The following is an 18,593-nucleotide window of genomic DNA, read 5'->3' as shown; positions in this document are numbered from 1 at the left end:
AATAGTAATCCACCTTGGTATGCCGATTTTGCAAACTATGTGGTGTGTGGGATTCTTCTCGATGGGTTGAGTTTTTACCAACGGAAAGAGTTCCTGTTCGATGTGATGAAGTACTCTTGGGATGAACCTTACCTATTTCGAGAATGTGCAGACCACATAATTAGAAGGTTTGTACTGGAAGTGGAAGTAGATGTAATTCTTGATGCTTGACATGTGTCACCAGTTGGTGGACAGCATAGTGGAGTGCCTACAACTGCTGAAGTGCTTGAAAGTTGTTATCATTGGCAAACATAGTACCCAGATGCGTACTCTCTTGTAAAAAGATGTGTTCAATGCCAAAATCAAGGAGTGTCGTGAAGGCATGGATTACATCTAACTTCTATTCTAGAGGTAGAGTTGTTCGATGTGTGGGGAATTGACATTATAGGGCCTTTTGTGAGTTCGTATGGGAACAAGTACATTTTGGTAGCTAATGACTATGTTTCTAAATGGGTAAAAGTTGTAGCTTTACCTAACAATGAAGGGAGAAATGTTGTGCAATTCCTCAAGCGGTACATTTTCACAACCGTTTTGCACTCCACCTACATTATTAGCGATGGGGGCCATCACTCTTGTAACCGCATATTTGCATCGTTGTTGAGAAAATATTGAAGTAGGCATAAGGTTGCTACCCTTTATTATCCAGAAACATGTGGGCAGGTTGAGGTGTCAAACTTGGAAATTAAAGGAATTTTGGCAAAAACCGTTAATGCAAATTGGACTGATTGTTCTCGGAAGTTTGTTGCTGCTCTTTAGGCATATTGAGCTGCATTCAAGACCACGATTGGTATGTCTCCATATCAATTGGTGTTTGGAAAGTCATTCCACCTACTAAGTGAACTTGGACATAAGGCGTTATGGGCCTTGAAAGCCATGAACTTGAATTGGGGGGATGCATCAAAGGACAATGTTGACCAACTTTATGCGATGGAAGAGTTTCGACTGTGAGCTTATGAGAGTTCAACCCTTTATAGGAAGAAAATTAAGAAGTGGCATGATACCAAGATCCTTTAGTGTGAATTTAAAGTCGGTGATCTTGTGTTGCTCTATAACTCCCGTTTGAGAATTTTCTGGGTAAACTCAAGTCAAAATGGTCGGGCCCGTTCAAAGTGAATCAGGTGTTCACTAATGGGTCAATGGAAGTTGAAAACAAGGAAGGGTCGGTGTTCAAGGTGAATGGGAAAAGGCTGAAGCTGTACTTTGAGGAGTGCCCTAACGCGACATCGATTGAGGTGGTGTATTTGAAAGATTCTTGAATGCATGTCCACATCGTGCCACTATGTTAACTAAGGCGCTTCTTGGGAGGCAACCCATGTTTTAGTGTTTTGTGTTTTGAATAACGTTTACTGAATTTGTTGGTTGGAGTCCCTAATTTGAAAGAAAGGTTAATGGGTGAGGGATGGGATCACTCATAGTGTCATACCACAGTTTCCATTAAGATGGATAGACACTCAATTCCCTAAAGTCTCGAGAGAACCAACATGTAACATGTGTTTACTATGCATATAACTATGACAATCTTAAAGTTGTGACAAGTTCACATATGATGCATCCATACGAACCAACATAGGTATACTTAAAACATTCAAGACTTGGCCGTTGAGGCCACAACTTGTTAAGAGAAAAGACGCAACTGAACTATATACATTAGTCTAAAACGCCATTAACAATCACATATTAACAAAATAGGTGCCGAAGACTCGGTAAGCCCTGAATTAACTTGGAGTTTCACCACTAGCAATGGAGTACTTGTGCTCCTACTAAAGAGGTCTACTAGCTGGAGTACATGTGCCTGCACCATGCAATGCAGCGTCCTTGTAAGTGAGGTCAGTACAAAAAAATGTACTAAATATGTAAGGCAATAAGATATATAAAACAAGGCTCAAATGAAATCAACTATCTATATATAAGTGCATAGATCTGAAAAGGAGACAATCTTCGTTACTCTTGTGGGACCATGTATGTTACATTCATTTCTTTACTTTTTGTGTATTATGATCTTTATAAGGCCTGTGATGCAAATGACCAGCTGATCAGTGGTAGAAGAGGATGTCCCATGCTAGGCGTTTTAACCCCTGGGATGTTGTCCTCATAATTACACAAATTGGGATCGGCCCATGCTAGACTTTTTCTCCTAAGCTGCCACCCTTCTATACCAATTGGGATCGGCCCATGCTAGACTTCTGCCCCTGAGCTACCACCATTCTATACCAATTGGGATCAACCATTGCTAGGTTTTTGCCCCTTGGCTGCAACCCATAATTATACATATTGCTTCACTTTGATTCTTTAATTTTTGAGATTGTTGTTTTGGTGGTGATAATCATTTTTGAGATTTGAAACTAAAGTCAAGTAGTAGAAGGCATGAAAATAATAACTTCAAGGCAGTAACAATGACATAAGGAGCTATGTAACATAAATGCATTACTTATGAGCTTAAATGACACAACTGACTTCAATGAACTAAGAGGAGAATCACCAAGCTTGCTTTCACAAATACAATTTATATACCAGCATATAAAAGGATAATTCACAAGTATAGAGTAATGCACATGTAATGAAGTAATTCTACACACAAAGGAGGATGGGGGGAATATTGTTTGCTATTGAAGATCGTACACTGCCACTTTGTTTCCTTTACTAGGAATAGAACTTAGGAAATTAACTTCATTGATATTAATCACAAATATCATATTTCATGCCAACGAATATGGAATCGAATATCCTGACAAACTTTATTTTCTGACTAATGCAAATATCACGATTCAACCTCCCTTTTTGGGTGCTAATCTACAATATATGTCATGATTAATCTAATGTTAGCAACTACTCACATTAAGGCCCTCGAAAAATAATAGCTAAAAACTTGACGAAAGGTAGGCCCATACAATCCTTACACAAATGGTGAACCACCACACCCTTCTTCTATACATTAATACAACTATCATACATCCTTTGCCATGATAACCCAAGCTTCCCCCCAACAACAATATACATAAGGCAGCCACTATCAATCCCCAAAAATCTTTCAGCATAGTAGGAGAATATAGAGCTCAAGGATTTGTCATCATCATGAGTTCTTGACAAATATATACAAAATTATCCACCCAAACCTGTATTTAAAGAGAGGCAAAAATGGGCAGTAGCCTAACCTTAGTTTCTGGAAATTTATCCTCTAAACTTGTACTTCAAGAACTGAAACTCTTCTTCCTACTTTTACTTGAAAAGGGGGCAATATTCAACAACCCTAAGGTGTTTAAGGGCAGTTGTTTGAAGCCAAGAAATTCAAAGAGAGAAACTTAATAAATCTGAAATTTTACAAGTTAAAAATGAAGCAGAAGATCTGATCTTTATCCCTCTAAAAGGGAGGTTCGTTGGCCGACTTACTTGGCCAATTTTGTGCAATATAATGTCAAGTAGCTGACCTACCTTATTGGCCTTTTAACATGGGCCTTTGCGGACTTGAAAACTTGTTGGGCCTTCCTGCCAATTATCCCTCTATTCTTGTCAATTTGGGCCATAATTAATGCAAGTAGGTGATCCACCTACTTGGACTTTTTCACTTAGGCCTTTTTGGACTTAAGAATATTGGGACTTGGCTATCCATTTTCCCCTTATTCTTCTACTATTGGGACAGATTAATGCAAGCAGGTGGAAGTGTACTTGGCCCAATCACATGGTCAATTGAGTGTTAAGTAGGTGATGCATCTACTTGGTCCTTTGGGCTGGTCAATAAGTCAAAGTAGGTGATGCACCTACTTGTAACCTACTAGCTTAGTTAAGTCTTAGTAGGCATCTCACTTATTTTATTTCATTTTCTAAATCTTACTTCCTTTTTCTTTAAATTAACACTTCACCTTAAAATTTAAGCTCAAATAGAACGTTACTATTTCAAGTTTAAATGCTTTCGTTGGAGTTGACTTGGAGTATACATGCTGAAACGTGTAAGCCAAACAACAATTCCAATCTATTTTAAACCAACAATACTCATCTAAGAAATATGGTCCCTCACCTATACCATAAGTCTATGTCAAATGTCATATGAATAAAAGTAGCATATGGAGAATACAACGCGTTACATCATCCCCTCCTTAAGAATATTTGTCCTTGAATGTTAGCATAGTAGCCAGCTCCAAACAACTTCAATCCTAAGTTAAATTCTATTATTATCCACATAGTTCATATAAAATTAGACTTACCCGTCAATTCATCAAATCAACACTTTGACCTTTCCCTTTAGATTGAAATAAATTAGGATAGTTGGACCTCATATCTTGTTCTTCTTCCCATGTAACCTCTTCTACTTATTGGTTTCTGTATGACACATTGACAAATGCTACTTCTTTGTTTCTTAACTTCCTAACATTCTGATCAAGAATAGCAATGGGAACTTCTTCGTTTGTGAGATCTCCCGTAACTTGTACATCTTCAGTAGGAGTAATACGAGATGAGTCACCTATGCATTTTTGAAGCACTAAGACATGAAACACCGGATGAACGACTGAAAGCTCTTGAGGTAGCTCTAGCTCATATGCAACATGGCCACTTCTTCAGATTATCTTATATGACCTTATATAGCGTGGACTCAACTTTCCCTTTTTACCAAATCTAATTACCCCTTTCCTTGGTGACACCTTCAAGAACACTCAATCCCCTATAGAGAATTCTAGTCCTCTCCTTCTATAATACCCCGTATCCGAACGAGAGAAGCTTAACAGATTTTAGAACTCCCAGGTTCCATCCATAAGGGCCATCCACGGCCCGTGGATGGGTTCCTCAGGAACTGTCCAAGCATGGACCTCGATTCGTCCTACAGACCATATGTGGGTCCACGCTCCATGGTCCAGGAACCGTAGGTCAGGACAAAAGTCTTTGACCACCAACCACTGTTCACCAGGACGGACCGTTGGTTAGACCACGGTCCATCGACTGGGTCTGTCAATTGGTAGGTCGATTACAGTTAACTCAAGATCAGTTGGGTCTTTTCCTAATTAATTAGTTCATATACTATGCTATTTTACCTATATTTAGAACCCCCTATATAAGTTTTTTACACCCAAATTAGACCCATTTAGTTCATTCTTCCAAATTCCCCAAAAGAAATCAAATCTCCTCCCAAATATTCTCTGTCTAAGAACTTGAAGAAGAAGAAGATTCAACCTAGGGTTTCAAGCTAAGGTCTCAATTCCTCCATTGAATATAAGCAATTATGGTAGTTTTCATCCATGAATCTCTTTCATTCATGGAGTCCCCAAATTCCTCAATTTCAAATGGTAGAATTCCCCAATTAGCTAGGGTTTTCTTCAACACCATGGTTTATTTTTATTATTGATCTCAATGATTTAATTATGATTAAATATACATGAATTGATTATTTACAATGCTTTTATGATGTTTCCCCCTATGAACCCATGCAAGCCCCCATGTTTTCCATATTGTGATCTCATAATGTGGGTTGTTGATTATGAAAGAGGAGTTTTATGATCTAAAGAATGAAGTAATAGAATTACATGAATTTATGATAAAATCCCTATCTAATGATTATTGGGTGATTGAAACCAAGTTTTGAACCTTCGAAGGGCAAAATATGAGTTTATGCATGCTCTTATTAAACCTATGTAAATGCTTTAAGGGCACTTTGAGAGTGAGGTGCCAATGTTGTTGTTGTTGTGTTGTTGAAAGGTTATTCTCATAAAATACTTGCAACCATGATGTGAAAAATTTTCTCACATAGAAAGGGTTCTTTTGTTGAATGGCTATTCTCACCTGATTGAATCAATGAATAAGAGCTATCCTAATGAACTAGCTTGGATTGACAAGATGACATGTCTTTCCATGGATAATGAGAATAAGTAAGAAAAATGCTATTCCGTGGGAAATATGCTTAGCACCGAGTGGATACTGAAATTGAGATGGAAGCTCTCCCGTTAGTAGAGGCCGAGTTTCTAGATGAAGTCTCATGAGATGGAAGCTCTCCCGCTAGTAGAGGTTGGGTTTCTAGTGACAATCTCCTTATCCCATAAACTACGTGCCCCCTTAGGATATTTAACTAGCGGATCCACTTAAGCTAGAAGTTCATGGTTCTACCTTAGGCATGTAGAACAACCTTTTCGGTGTGGGAGACACCGGGTGATAATGTTATAGCTCACATGGTCTCTATGTTAGATAAGGCTAATTTTCCCACAACAAGATGATTAATGAACTAAGGATACTTAAAGAAGTATCTCAGACTTAAACATGATTTATCTTGCATCGACTATGATGTTATGACTTATGTTTTCTAGCCCTCTTATAGCATGTTTTAAATTGGTCAATTACATGTCATGAAATGAAATGTCCTTTTTAGTATGTTTAAAATATTTTTATGCATAACTATCATACTTAGTGAATTTTTGTACTAACACATACAAGAGCCTACATTTTTCCTAAATGTAGGGTCCGACAGAAAAGGTTCCCATTTTAGTGGTTAGAGCTTCAACTTTAATTCTTTCCTGAGCTTGGTGAGTCCTCATGGTTCGAAGATGGATTACTTTCATTTTAGTTTCTCTTTTTCTATTTCCTTTTTGAACATGATGTATAGGCTAGGCCCAATTTCATTCAAATGTAATAGATGACTATGATGAGACATGTGTTTAGACTTCCACTTTTCTATAAAATTGTTTTGGACTTAAAAAAAGTTTTTTACTCTTTATTGTTCTATATCTTATGTTTTGAAAGCTAAGTGGCTAGTATGGAGTCCTTCGGGGTTTCTATACGCCATGTTACATCTAGGGGTAACCATGGGTCGTGACACCTTATAATATCCGCATATGATTTTTGTAGACTTTGAGCTATTTCTAGCTGCTGTTGTATCACTTGACTTTATCCATAGCTCGATGAGCAAGATCTATCCCAATTAAGGAAGTTTCACGTATTTCAAACCAGCCAATTGGGGATCTTCACTTTCTCCCATATAAAGCTTCATAAGGCGCCATTTGGATACTATAATGGTAGCTACTGTTATAAGCGAATTCAATAAGTGGTAGATGATAATCCCAACTACACTTGAAGTCTAATATACAAGCTCGTAACACATCTTCAAGTGTTTGAATTGTACATTTTGCCTGACCATCCGTTTAAGGGTGAAATGTTGTACTTAAATTCACTTGTGTTCCCAAACTCTTTTGAAATGGCTTCCAAAATTTTGCAGTGAATTGAGCTCCTCTATCAGATATTATAGAGATTGGCACTCCATGTAGTGAAACTATCTCTTTAATATACAACCTTGCATACTTTTCAGCTATATAAGAAGTCTTCACCGGCAAGAAGTGCGCTGATTTGGTGAGTCTGTCAACTATTACCCATATGGAATCAAACTTCCAAAATGAGCGAGGCAAACCAGTGACAAAATCCATGTTTATCATGTCCCACTTCAAAATTGGAAGTTCTATACGTTGCATATAACCTTCGGGCTTTTGGTGCTCTACTTTTACTTGTTGACAATTTGTACATTGAGCCACAAATTCCGCAATGTTCTTCTTCATGTCACCCCACCAATACATTTCTTTCAAGTCATGATACATTTTAGTTGACCCGAATGGACAAAATTTCTTGAATGATGTGCTTCCATCATAATCCTCTTTCTTAATTCATCTACATTAGGTACACACAATCTGTTTTGACATCGAAGTACTCCCTCTTGCGTAAGCTCATATGCCTTTGTCATACCATGTTGTACATTCTCCATAAGATGTAATAGAATAGGATAGGTGTACTTCTTCTCTTTCACTTCCACTTTTAATGAGGATTCTGCCGCATTTTTCACAATTTCCCTTCGTCTAGCGATTCAAGAAGGCGAACCCCCAAGCTAGCTAGTTGGTACAAATCTTTAGTTATCTCTTGTCTTCCAGTGGATTGCCCATAAGTTCTTGCAATCGTCTTACGACTACCACATTTGCTTTCCCAAGATGATACAAAATATCAATGTCATAATCTTTGAATAACTCAAGCAACCTTGAATGCCTCAGATTCAGGTCCTTTTGCTTAAAGATATATTGCAAACTCTTCTGATCAATATATATGTCAACATGAACTCCATACAAGTAGTGGTGCAATATCTTTAATGCAAATACAATTGCTGCTAGCTCTAGATCATGGGTTGGATAAATTTGTTCATGTGGCCGCAGCTTCCTTGAGCCATAAACTATTACTTTACCATGCTGCATCAATACACATCCTAAGCCCACTCCCGAATCATCACAATACACCCCATACCGTTCCATGCCTTCTGGAAGTACCACTATAAGTGTAGAAATTTAGTTTATTCTTCAGCTCTTGGAAGCTTCTTTCACATGCATCATTCCACTGAAACTTGGTTTCTTTGTGTGTTAGCTTTGTTAAGGGTGCATCAACGGAAGAGAATCCTTCAATGAACCTTCTGTAATTATCTGGCAATCCAAGAAAACTATCGATCTCCATAGGGGTTGTAGGTCTTGGAAAATTATTCAGGGCCTCTATCTTTTGAAAATCAGCCTTTATTCCTTCGTGAGATACAATATGACCTAAGAATACTACAAATTTCAACCAAAACTCACATTTAGAGAACATCCATACAACTTACAATCAGGAAGAATTTCTAAAACTTGCCACTAGTGATTAGCATGGTCCTCTTCCGATCGTGAATACACCAAAATGTCATCTATGAATACTATCACAAACACATCTAGAAATGGCTTGAACACCCTATTCATCAAATCCATAAAAGTCGCTGGTGCATTTTTTAGCTCGAATGACATGACTAAAAACTCAAAAAGACCATACCATTTTCGAAAAGCTTTCTTGGGTATATCTTGATCTCTGATCCTCACTTGGTGATAACCCAACGTCAAGTCGATCTTTGAGAAACACTTAGAACCTTGTAACTGGTCAAACAAATCTTCAATTCAAGAGAGGGGATATTTATTCTTAATCGTTACCTTATTCAACTGCCCGTAGTAAAGACACATTCATAACGAGCCATCTTTCTTACGTACAAATAAAACTGGTGCTCCCCACACAACAAGAAAATGTACATATGACGACATTAATTTGGTGACATTTGAAACAAATGTCGGAAAATAAAGAATTTCACGACATTTAAGAACAAAACGTCATAAAACAATGACATTTGATGTCAAATGTCATAAAAATGATGACATTTGGTATCAAATATCGTAAATATAATGACATTTGGTCCAAAATGTCACTATTATAATGACATTTATGGCAAAATGTCGTTGTTTTTAGCGACATTTAGCGAAAATGTCTTATAAATGATCACATTTTGCTACAAATGTCGAATATAATATGATATTTATTACAAAATGTCATTGGTTTTAGTGAAATTTAGAAAAAAACATCACTTAAATAGTGACATTTAATATAAATGTCGAATATATTATGACATTTACTGCAAAATGTCATTAATTTAAGTGACATTTAGAAAAAAATGTCACTAAAATAGGGACATTTAGAAAAAATGTCACTAAAATAATGACATTTATTGCAAAATGTCGTTGTTCTTAGCGACATTTAGCGAAAATGTCATTTAAAGGATGACATTTGCAACAAATGTCGAATATAATATGACATTTATTAGAAAATGACATTGGTTTTAGTGACATTTAGTAAAAATATTGTTTAAATAGTGACATTTAATATAAATGTCGAATATGTTGTGACATTTACTACAAAATGTCATTGATTTTAGTGACATTTGTTGTAAAATGTCATTGATTTTAGCGACTTTTACCAAAAGTGTTGCTAAAGTAGCGACATTTAATACAAAAGTCGAATATATTACACTACTAGAATTTCGTTGTTTGCCGACTTCAAAATTGGTCGAAATGTAGTCGGAAAATGGAGTTTTCCAATGACTTTCTGACTACTTTTGAGTAGTCGGCAGACTGAGCGCTGGAAAATACTTGCCAATTGTAGCAGTCGGCATTCGCTGACTACCATAGTCACTATATATAAATTAAAACCCGACCATTAAAGTACCTGAACTGCTGTTATTGGTCACAATTTAAAAGTGTCGCCTTTTATATCTCATCTACAACAACACTTATTAAGTGTAAGTTTTCTTATGTACATGCTAAAATTTATAATACATAAGCCAAGTGTGGCCTTTGCTTCCTTATTGCCCACGATTTTAAAGTGTTGCCTTTTCTATCTTATGTATGACAACACTTTGAAGTGTAGTCCTTGCCCATGTGCATACCACAATTTACAGTCCTTTGGCTACACTTTTAAGTGTGGTAATATTATTTTGGCTATAAAATATTTATATGCCACAATTTCTAATTAAAAAACACCAATATTATTTTGCAATAAATAATCTCAAACATTAAATTAGCTAATAAGTAATTCAAATATATAGATTTGCAATAAACTTCAAAAGATAGTATGTCTTGTGTACATACATACTTATAAAGCAATATTCTAAATATGTGTACAAAATAGTTCAAAAAGTACTCTTACAATAGTTCAATATATTCTAGCAATGAATATATTTCACAAAATCAAATATAATGTATTCAAATTTTTTACAATAGTTCAAAAACTCTTCACTATCCACTTCCACTTCAATGAGATCAAATTGACTTGTGGCGAACCTTCAAATTTGATCACCTCCATTTCCCTATACATTTAAAAAGAAATTAACAATCAAAACAAACCATGTACAAGAAATCAAATTGCAGCACTTATAAAAGTTAGAAGTTCTATTGGAGTGAAGGGTCTTGTATAATAAAAGTATAAAGTTACTATAACCCAAAAAAGAGACCTGAAGTCATGTCTTTGACTACTTTTTTTTCCTCCATCTTCCTAAAGGAAAAAGTGTGGAGTGCCACACACACCTTAGACTCAGTTTACCAGCACAGTTACTTTACATCGTAAAAGATATTTATACAATCAAGTCACTTCGATCACAAAAAAATCACTATAATAAAATTATTTGGTTATCTAGTATTGGCAAGTGGAAGGTGAGAGAGTGGTAATATGAAAGGGAAACAATATTGCAGTCTTCTCTAAAACAAGTGAGAAGGGTATCTTCATGGGTATAGTGTATATGAGTTGCTGCCAAGTCTAAGATTAAATGTAATTGTTATGTTATTTTCTTTCCAGATGAGCTGAAATTATTGATGATTGACCTCCAAATGATTAAATACTCATAACTAGAAATCTTTATCTTACTACATAGGAAAATGCAGAGCTATTTCACATTTTATTTCAGCAGACACTTCTACTAGGACTAATCTCAGAGCTTGATCCTGAGATAATTCAGTGCAAGTACTCGAGTCCTAAAAGAGTGTCCCACTTTACAACTAAGGAGTGTTAAATTCTACATCCTCCAATAAATCGACGTAGCAATAGTGGAATCGGAGGACCAAATTACTCTGCCAGAACCATTTAGAAGAGTAAGAATTCCTTGTCTGGTAAAATTTAGCGCACTGGATGTGTCATTGAGTGGATTTTCTGATAGCATCCAAGGAAGCTCTACTCCATTGAAGGACTCATCTTGTGAGCTTCATTTTTACCTTGACTGCCACACCAATTTAATAGGTAACAACTTAGGAAAGTCTGTTGTACAGCAAAACCCAAAATATTTGAGAAATATTTCCAGATATAAGCTGCAAAATGTCCTTGAATGAAGATATAATCCACTTCATCCCATCCTTGTTGATAACAACAAAAACATATCACAGGCTCCGCCCCAAAAGTCCCTAATTTCTCATTGGTTGGCAATTTTGATAGCATCCAAGGAAGCTCTACTCCATTGAAGGACAATGATGAAGCTTTAGAAACTCCAAGGAGGCCCATAAAAAGATCTCAAACCAAGGAGTTCAATGATAAGCTCAATGGGCTTCAATCGCTGATCCAAAGGTTTCTTATTGGGGAAGAAGAGCTTAAGCCCAAGGGAGAGGAATTGTCCAAATGCTACAATTATTTGGTGGCCCAAATTCAAGCCCAAAATTAGGAATTTTAAGGTCCAATTTCGTGAAAATAAGGTCAAGAAGAGTCCAAGAATCAGCCACAACAAGAGTTGCTCTCTGCCCAAGTTTTGAGAGAAGACTAGTCAAACTGTCCAAGATTGTCAATATTCTTTTCCTAGTTGAGATTTACCTTATTTCTTTATTTATATATAGGTTATTAATATTTTCCTTATTCTATTTATGGTCTCCTAAGTACCATTTAATGCTTTCCTAGAAGTACTAAATTTGTTCCTAGTTAGGTACTTTATTTCCTTTCTAGAGTATGATTCCTTGTAATTGTCTTTCTAGGGTTTGTCTGACTTTTTAGCTTCTTATAAGGGGTCTTGGATGTTCTTCCCCCTTCTCCTATATATATGAGTCCTTTTTATTCATTAAAGACAATTTAGATTGATATTAATAATATTTGAGAGAGTTCTTTGAACCTTTGTGACTTGTTCTTTGAGAATTTATCTTTAAACCTTTACTAGTTTCATAGTTTAAGGTATAAAGTAACTTCTTCTTGTGATATCTTTGGTTTCTTTTTGGTATTCTTTAGAAGGTGATTAGTTTCTACATACTAATTATTGTCTTTAGTTACTCATAAAGAGGTTAAGATCCGAATCTATCGTTTTTGATTCGTTTTCTCAAGTAAAGGCGTTAGATTTCTTCCATAAATCTATATGTTATTACTAGGATCTTTTCAAGACCTTAGAACATCTAATCCTTGGAAATTCGTGGATCTTTCCTACGAATTTCCCATATCTTTAGTTAGTTTTTTTTTGTTTCTTTTATTTGTGCTTCCGCATTCTAATATTCAATTCTCTATTTGTGATCTCCTTAACCTAGTTGTTATCATTTTCTCCATTACAGGTTAGAACTTGAGACTAAATGAGTTATACGAAGATATTAGTACTACAACAACTACTACGTCTCAATCCCAAGCAAGTTGTAGTAGGTGGATGGCTAGCTAAAACTAGTCATTTTATGATGAATCCTCGGAATACTCATATAAAGATGTTAATTCACTAAAATGTACATGGGAGGAGATGATTGTAACCGTTGTGACCAGCATAAAGTCTTGCCAACACACCGATCAACGGAACATTGTTGTAAGTGCCATGCTCAGTTTGCTCATAGTTATCTCTTTGATCAGTGAAGTTGTCATAGGTATCAGGTCACTCGCCTTTCTACTATACCAGGTATGATAGCCTACCCGAAAGCTAACAAAACTAGGATGAAACGACCCCAAAAATGCCCGAAAATGTGCTTCGGAAACACCTATAATTGTAATTTCCATATATCTCAGAATCCTTGCATGATTTCGGAAATTCGACTTCATATTCTTATTCAGGGGGTCAAATTGAGTGGGAAATGGGTCTAACCCGAATTTTAGAGCAACCGTATCAAAATTCGAAAATCGCAAAAAATGCGATTTGGAGGGTCAACTTTAAAGAGGCATATCTCTTAGCACACAAGGAACTGGAAGGGCCACTACCTATTAAATTAAATCCCTTTGAGTTAGCTTTCCAACGCACCTGGTTTCACCTCATTCCGAGTTAGGATGAGGTAGTTATGACCATTTTCGTAAAACCTGTCTGTGCAGATTTGCAATTTCCAGTAAGCTGTTTTTTTTTTAAAGCCTCATTTTTTAGGCTAAGTGTTGGGGCGTTTTTTTTTATAAAAAGGGGATATGTCCCATACTTAGTCATATTTTTTTTCTAACTTCAAAACACTTAAAAACACTCTCTAAGCCCTCTCCAAAATTCCCCCAAGATCTTCAACCTAATTCAAAGATCTCAAGCTCTAATTCCGGATTCAAGACTCAATCTCAAGTTTCAATTCTCCATTCCAATCTTCATCGAGGATTCTCCAAAGTTGAGGTATATGGGTTTGATTGTGGAAACCTTCCTTTCCACAAGTCCAACCATTTATCCTCTATTTTTACTTCAAGTTTATGGGTCCTTATGGTTACTTATGAACTCTTGAAGTATGGAATTACTACTACACACCCCATTATGGTCTATTTTGCATATTATCATGAAATGGAATTATTATGTGATGTTTATGGTTTTCATGCTTCCATGGTCAAATTATGAAGGTTGATATATATATATGTATGTTGTTGGTGGGCTGATTTATATGGATTTTGGAATTGGTTGGACTTAGTACTCTTGAAATGCATGATTTTATTTACATGAACAATAGCCCACCATGTGTTTGATAAAATGCCCACTTATAGAATTCTTAGGAAATGGAAGGTCCAATGTACGTCCTATGAGTCGGATGGTCATATAATCATTGAAATGATGATGAAATAGATACATGTATATGATTTTCTCTATATAAGTGTTGTGAGTCGACCAAGCCTAGCTCGGGGGGTTGTAGGCCCGGGTAACCGTATCGAGGGGTTGGTACCTTGGTTGCCTAGTACGGGGGGTAGTAGGCCCGTATAAACACATCGAGGGGTTTGTACCTTGGTCCCTAGCTCGGGGGGTGGTAGGCCCGGGTAACCACATTGAGGGGTTTGTACCTCTTTCGCCTCTCCAAGGGGGTGGTAGGCCTTGGAAATACTATATTGATGGTCACTCGCCACACATGTACTACGTCCCACTAAATATGATTTTTATGTAAGCATCATTATACATATTATCTCATCAATATGCTATCTATCGGGTATGATTATGCATTTTGCCTATGATGTCCATCTATTATTGCATTGCATTGCATCCCATATACTTAGTACATTCAAACGTACTAATGCATACTCTATGCCTACATGATGTCACCATGTAGGGACTGGAGCACCGCGTGACCATCCTCCCCCGCGTGGCTAATACGATTTTGTATTGAGGTTATTGGTGAGTCCTCCATTCCGGGGACGTTGCTTATGATCTTTTGCTATGTATAAGACTTTTCCTTTTTAGTTATGTTTTGACTATGAGGGTGAGCCCGGTTGTTTGTCTTGGCCCCCGCTAAAGTACCCATGTTTAGAGGTGGTGTTGGACAAGTTGTGTATTATGCTTGAGCTTGACTCATCTATGGTATTTATGTATCATTTCTTTTTTTTTTCTTGCTCCCTTAGTCCCGATTTCCCCCTTGATTATGCTTATCGCTTATGGTCATTTTAATTGCTTCCGCGACCAAGGATGTGTAATGATACACTATGAGGCTTGTTTGGGGTTCCTTCAGGTTCCCCATTCGCCGGTCACGTCTAGGCCCTAGGCTTGGGTCGTGACATAGTATTAACCTTAAACGAGACAATGGAGGAGGCTCTGTGGTGTACTTGACTTGGGTTATTGTTTCCATATCCCACCATGTAACTTGTTGCTCTCGGGTTGTCACCAAGAATGTAGTCCACCTAGAACAACATCAAACATGATGATTAGTTCACCAAGAACACATTGCTAGTTCCATGCTTCAATTTATGATGAATAGTCATAATACAAGCTTGTAGCACTCTATCAAAGTTAAAATCTTTACCTGAGACTTAGAGAATGAGAGAAGCTCATTCAGAGAAACAGAACCAGAAGAACACTTGAGGTATTTACCAACAAAGGCCAAATAGTCAGAATAAGTAGTGCCAAGGAATGCAACACTAGTAACAAAATACATATTGTTCCATCTTTGCCTATAGATGAGACCTCCAGGAGTTTTCTGGGTATTTCTGTCACCCTTTGCAAGACGTGAACACATAAAGTTCTTTGCTTTCTGCTGGTACTTCTCAAATACAGGTGCATTATGACCAGCTTTACTAGACATCAAGAACTTCCAACACATAATACCAATTATTTTATCATTGCGACTCTGATAAGATAATTGTTCATTTCTAGTATGTTTTAATGTTGTTTCTGTGTATATATGGAGTTTTACTGTTTGTACAAGTTTATGTAGTATTATTTGAGTGGCATTGAGTCATCTTCCTTCAACAACATTTTTGGAGTACGCGTGAAATCAATCTCTGACTTTTGACGCCTTCTCACTAATTTCTCAAACCATCTATCTGAACCATTGTCTCTGGTGTCCTGTGTTGATAGATGATTTGCAGGAACTCCATTCTCTAACATAAAACCATTAGCTACACTTTTAGATATTCTCTGAAGATTAATACCTCCTCAGTATTACAAGTTTGATCCTCTTGCTCTATGTCTTGTTGTATTTCTATAGATAATAAGGTAATGAATTGAGTTTCCTCTGTACTTGTTGGACTACCAAATATCTCCCCATATTTGGCATTGGCATCAACATCACCTCCACAACCATCGTAAACACACAACTTGTGATTTCAGCAACACCACCTCTTCGTCTTGCAATCTGGCTCATCCAATTCACTTCAGTTTCCCAGTCTTGTATTTGTCTTCTGTGCCCTAACCATTGTAGCATACAATTCCATATCGTCTTGGTCACACTACATTCAAAGAATAAATGTGAGAGTGTTTCTAAGTGTTGGCAACAAAAGACGCAATCAGGGAGGACAGTGATTCCAAATTTTTGCAATCTCTCAACTGTTGCTAGTCGTTTCTGTATAGCCAACCATAGAATGAATTTATATCTAGGATGTATCTTTGTATGTAAAGCAAGATGTTTCCAGGCTACTTTGGGATGAACAAACATTAAATTTACATACATCTTCCGGATTGAAAATCTTTCCTTAAGTTGGACTTTAACAAGTTTTTGTTGAATTGTCCCATGACTTCCTAGTCTGTTTATTAACTGAACTCTAGATTCTAGTACCTTCCTCACAACCCAGGAAGGTATCTTTGTCTGTTTGTATCTTTGTCCCAACACCAGATGTTTGTTTTGTTGAAGCAATCATATGTCTTCCTTTTTTTATTTTCCTTCTGAAAAAATTGGCACACTTATGTATTCAATGAAATGTTATGTTTTGTTTTTCCTAAAGTATCAAAATAATAATTTAATGTTTTTTCTCAGGCTAACATGATCAAGAAGACTGGAACTACCGTAGTTGGCACAAATAAAAAGAAGTGGGTATGTTTGAAAAAACTACAAGATCTTTCTTTTCTTTCAAAAGGAGGAAAATTTCATGTATATAATTACTGCTTTTGCATCAATTCCTTAATATGTTTGTTTTTAGGAAAATTCAATTAGTCATTTTTGATATCTCATTTTTTTCTTGTTAACTAGGATCTAATTTCTATTATTATGTAGTTGTAAATTTTCTTATGTGCATTTCTTATGCAGAATTTTCAAAGAAATTGAGGTCAAGTATTGACGTCAACATGCTCGACTTTCGGGTTGATGATTTTATAAAGATTTATTGAAAATTTATTGGAGATTTTAATTTCATTTGAATTAGGAGTTAATTAGTTGTTTTTATGTTGAGATTATTACATTTAATTAGATTTCAATTTTACTTGAGATAGAAAAGATAATTTGTTTTGACATTGTTTACTTTTACAGAAAACTTATTATATTGCTATTTTTTTCTTTGATTATAATATTAGAAAATATTTACTTTATATAATATTGTTTGCTTATCATGAAGAAGATAGTTTTGAATGCACAGATTGTTTGTATGTATTTGTGTTTTGAGAAAAACTATATATAGATTTTTCTTGGATGTTTAAGAAACTTGGTAGCGACATTAGATTATTAATATGACATTTAGCAAAATATAAAATAATGTCACCAATTTTTACGACATTCAATAATAGCATTTGTTGACATTAACTAAAGTGTCAGAAATTTAAACGTGACATCTTATAAATGTGACAAGTGTCTTGAAATTTGTTTTACCAACATTTAATCTAAATGTCAGAAAGTGTAAGTGTCATTTTATAAATGTCGAAAAAATAAATGTCATATATCTCATATCGACATTTACTTATATGTCAAAAATAAATGTCATATATTTCATACCGACATTTACGTAAATGTCAAAAATAAATGTCATATATCTCACACCAACACTTACCTAATTATCAAAAATAAATGTCATATATATCTCATACCGATATTTACCTAAATGTCAAAAATAAATGTCATATATCTCATACTGACATTTACCTAAATGTCAAAAATAAAGGTCATATATCTCATACTGACATTCACCTAAGTGTCAAAAATAAATGTCATATATTTCTTATCGACATTCACATAAATGTCAAAAAATAAATGTCATATATCTCATACTGACATTTACCTAAATGTCGAAAATAAATGTCATATATCTCATACTGACATTCACCTAAATGTCAAAAATAAAGGTCATATATTTCTTATCGACATTCACATAAATGTCAAAAAATAAATGTCACAATAATCTTACCAACATTTACATATATGTTGCAAAGGAAATGACGCAAATTCTTTTCAACATTTACCTAAATGTCACAAATTCTTCCCGACAATTACCTAAATGTCGGAAAAATTCTTGACACTAAAATTTACGACATTTGGTCCAAATGTAAAATAAATGTCAATAAACAAATTTGTGACATTTAAACATCATAATACGACATTTAGAAAATGTCGTTGTATCTCCACTTTCTCGTAGTGCCATGGGGATATACTAGGCCTTATGAATCCCTTTTCTAGCAAGTATTT

General features: G+C 35.7%; 1 protein-coding gene across 1 annotated transcript; it reads right to left on the bottom strand.

Annotated features, from left to right (window-relative positions):
• Positions 1-7,910: 7,910 nt before the first annotated feature.
• On the bottom strand, positions 7,911-15,806 carry LOC125832886 (endoglucanase 11-like). Its single transcript, XM_049512071.1, has 5 exons — positions 15,510-15,806; positions 15,313-15,387; positions 10,687-10,696; positions 8,293-8,588; positions 7,911-8,237 (listed from the first exon to the last, which is right to left on the bottom strand). The coding sequence occupies exons 1-5, from the start codon at positions 15,804-15,806 to the stop codon at positions 7,911-7,913; spliced, it is 1,005 nt and encodes a 334-aa protein (XP_049368028.1).
• Between the last annotated feature and the right edge of the window lie 2,787 nt (positions 15,807-18,593).

Source organism: Solanum verrucosum, unplaced genomic scaffold (genome assembly GCF_900185275.1).
Source record: "Solanum verrucosum unplaced genomic scaffold, falcon-dt-bn FXZP01000039.1, whole genome shotgun sequence".
In the NCBI taxonomy this organism is placed as follows: Eukaryota; Viridiplantae; Streptophyta; class Magnoliopsida; order Solanales; family Solanaceae; genus Solanum; species Solanum verrucosum.
This window is presented reverse-complemented; position numbering and strand designations above follow the sequence as displayed.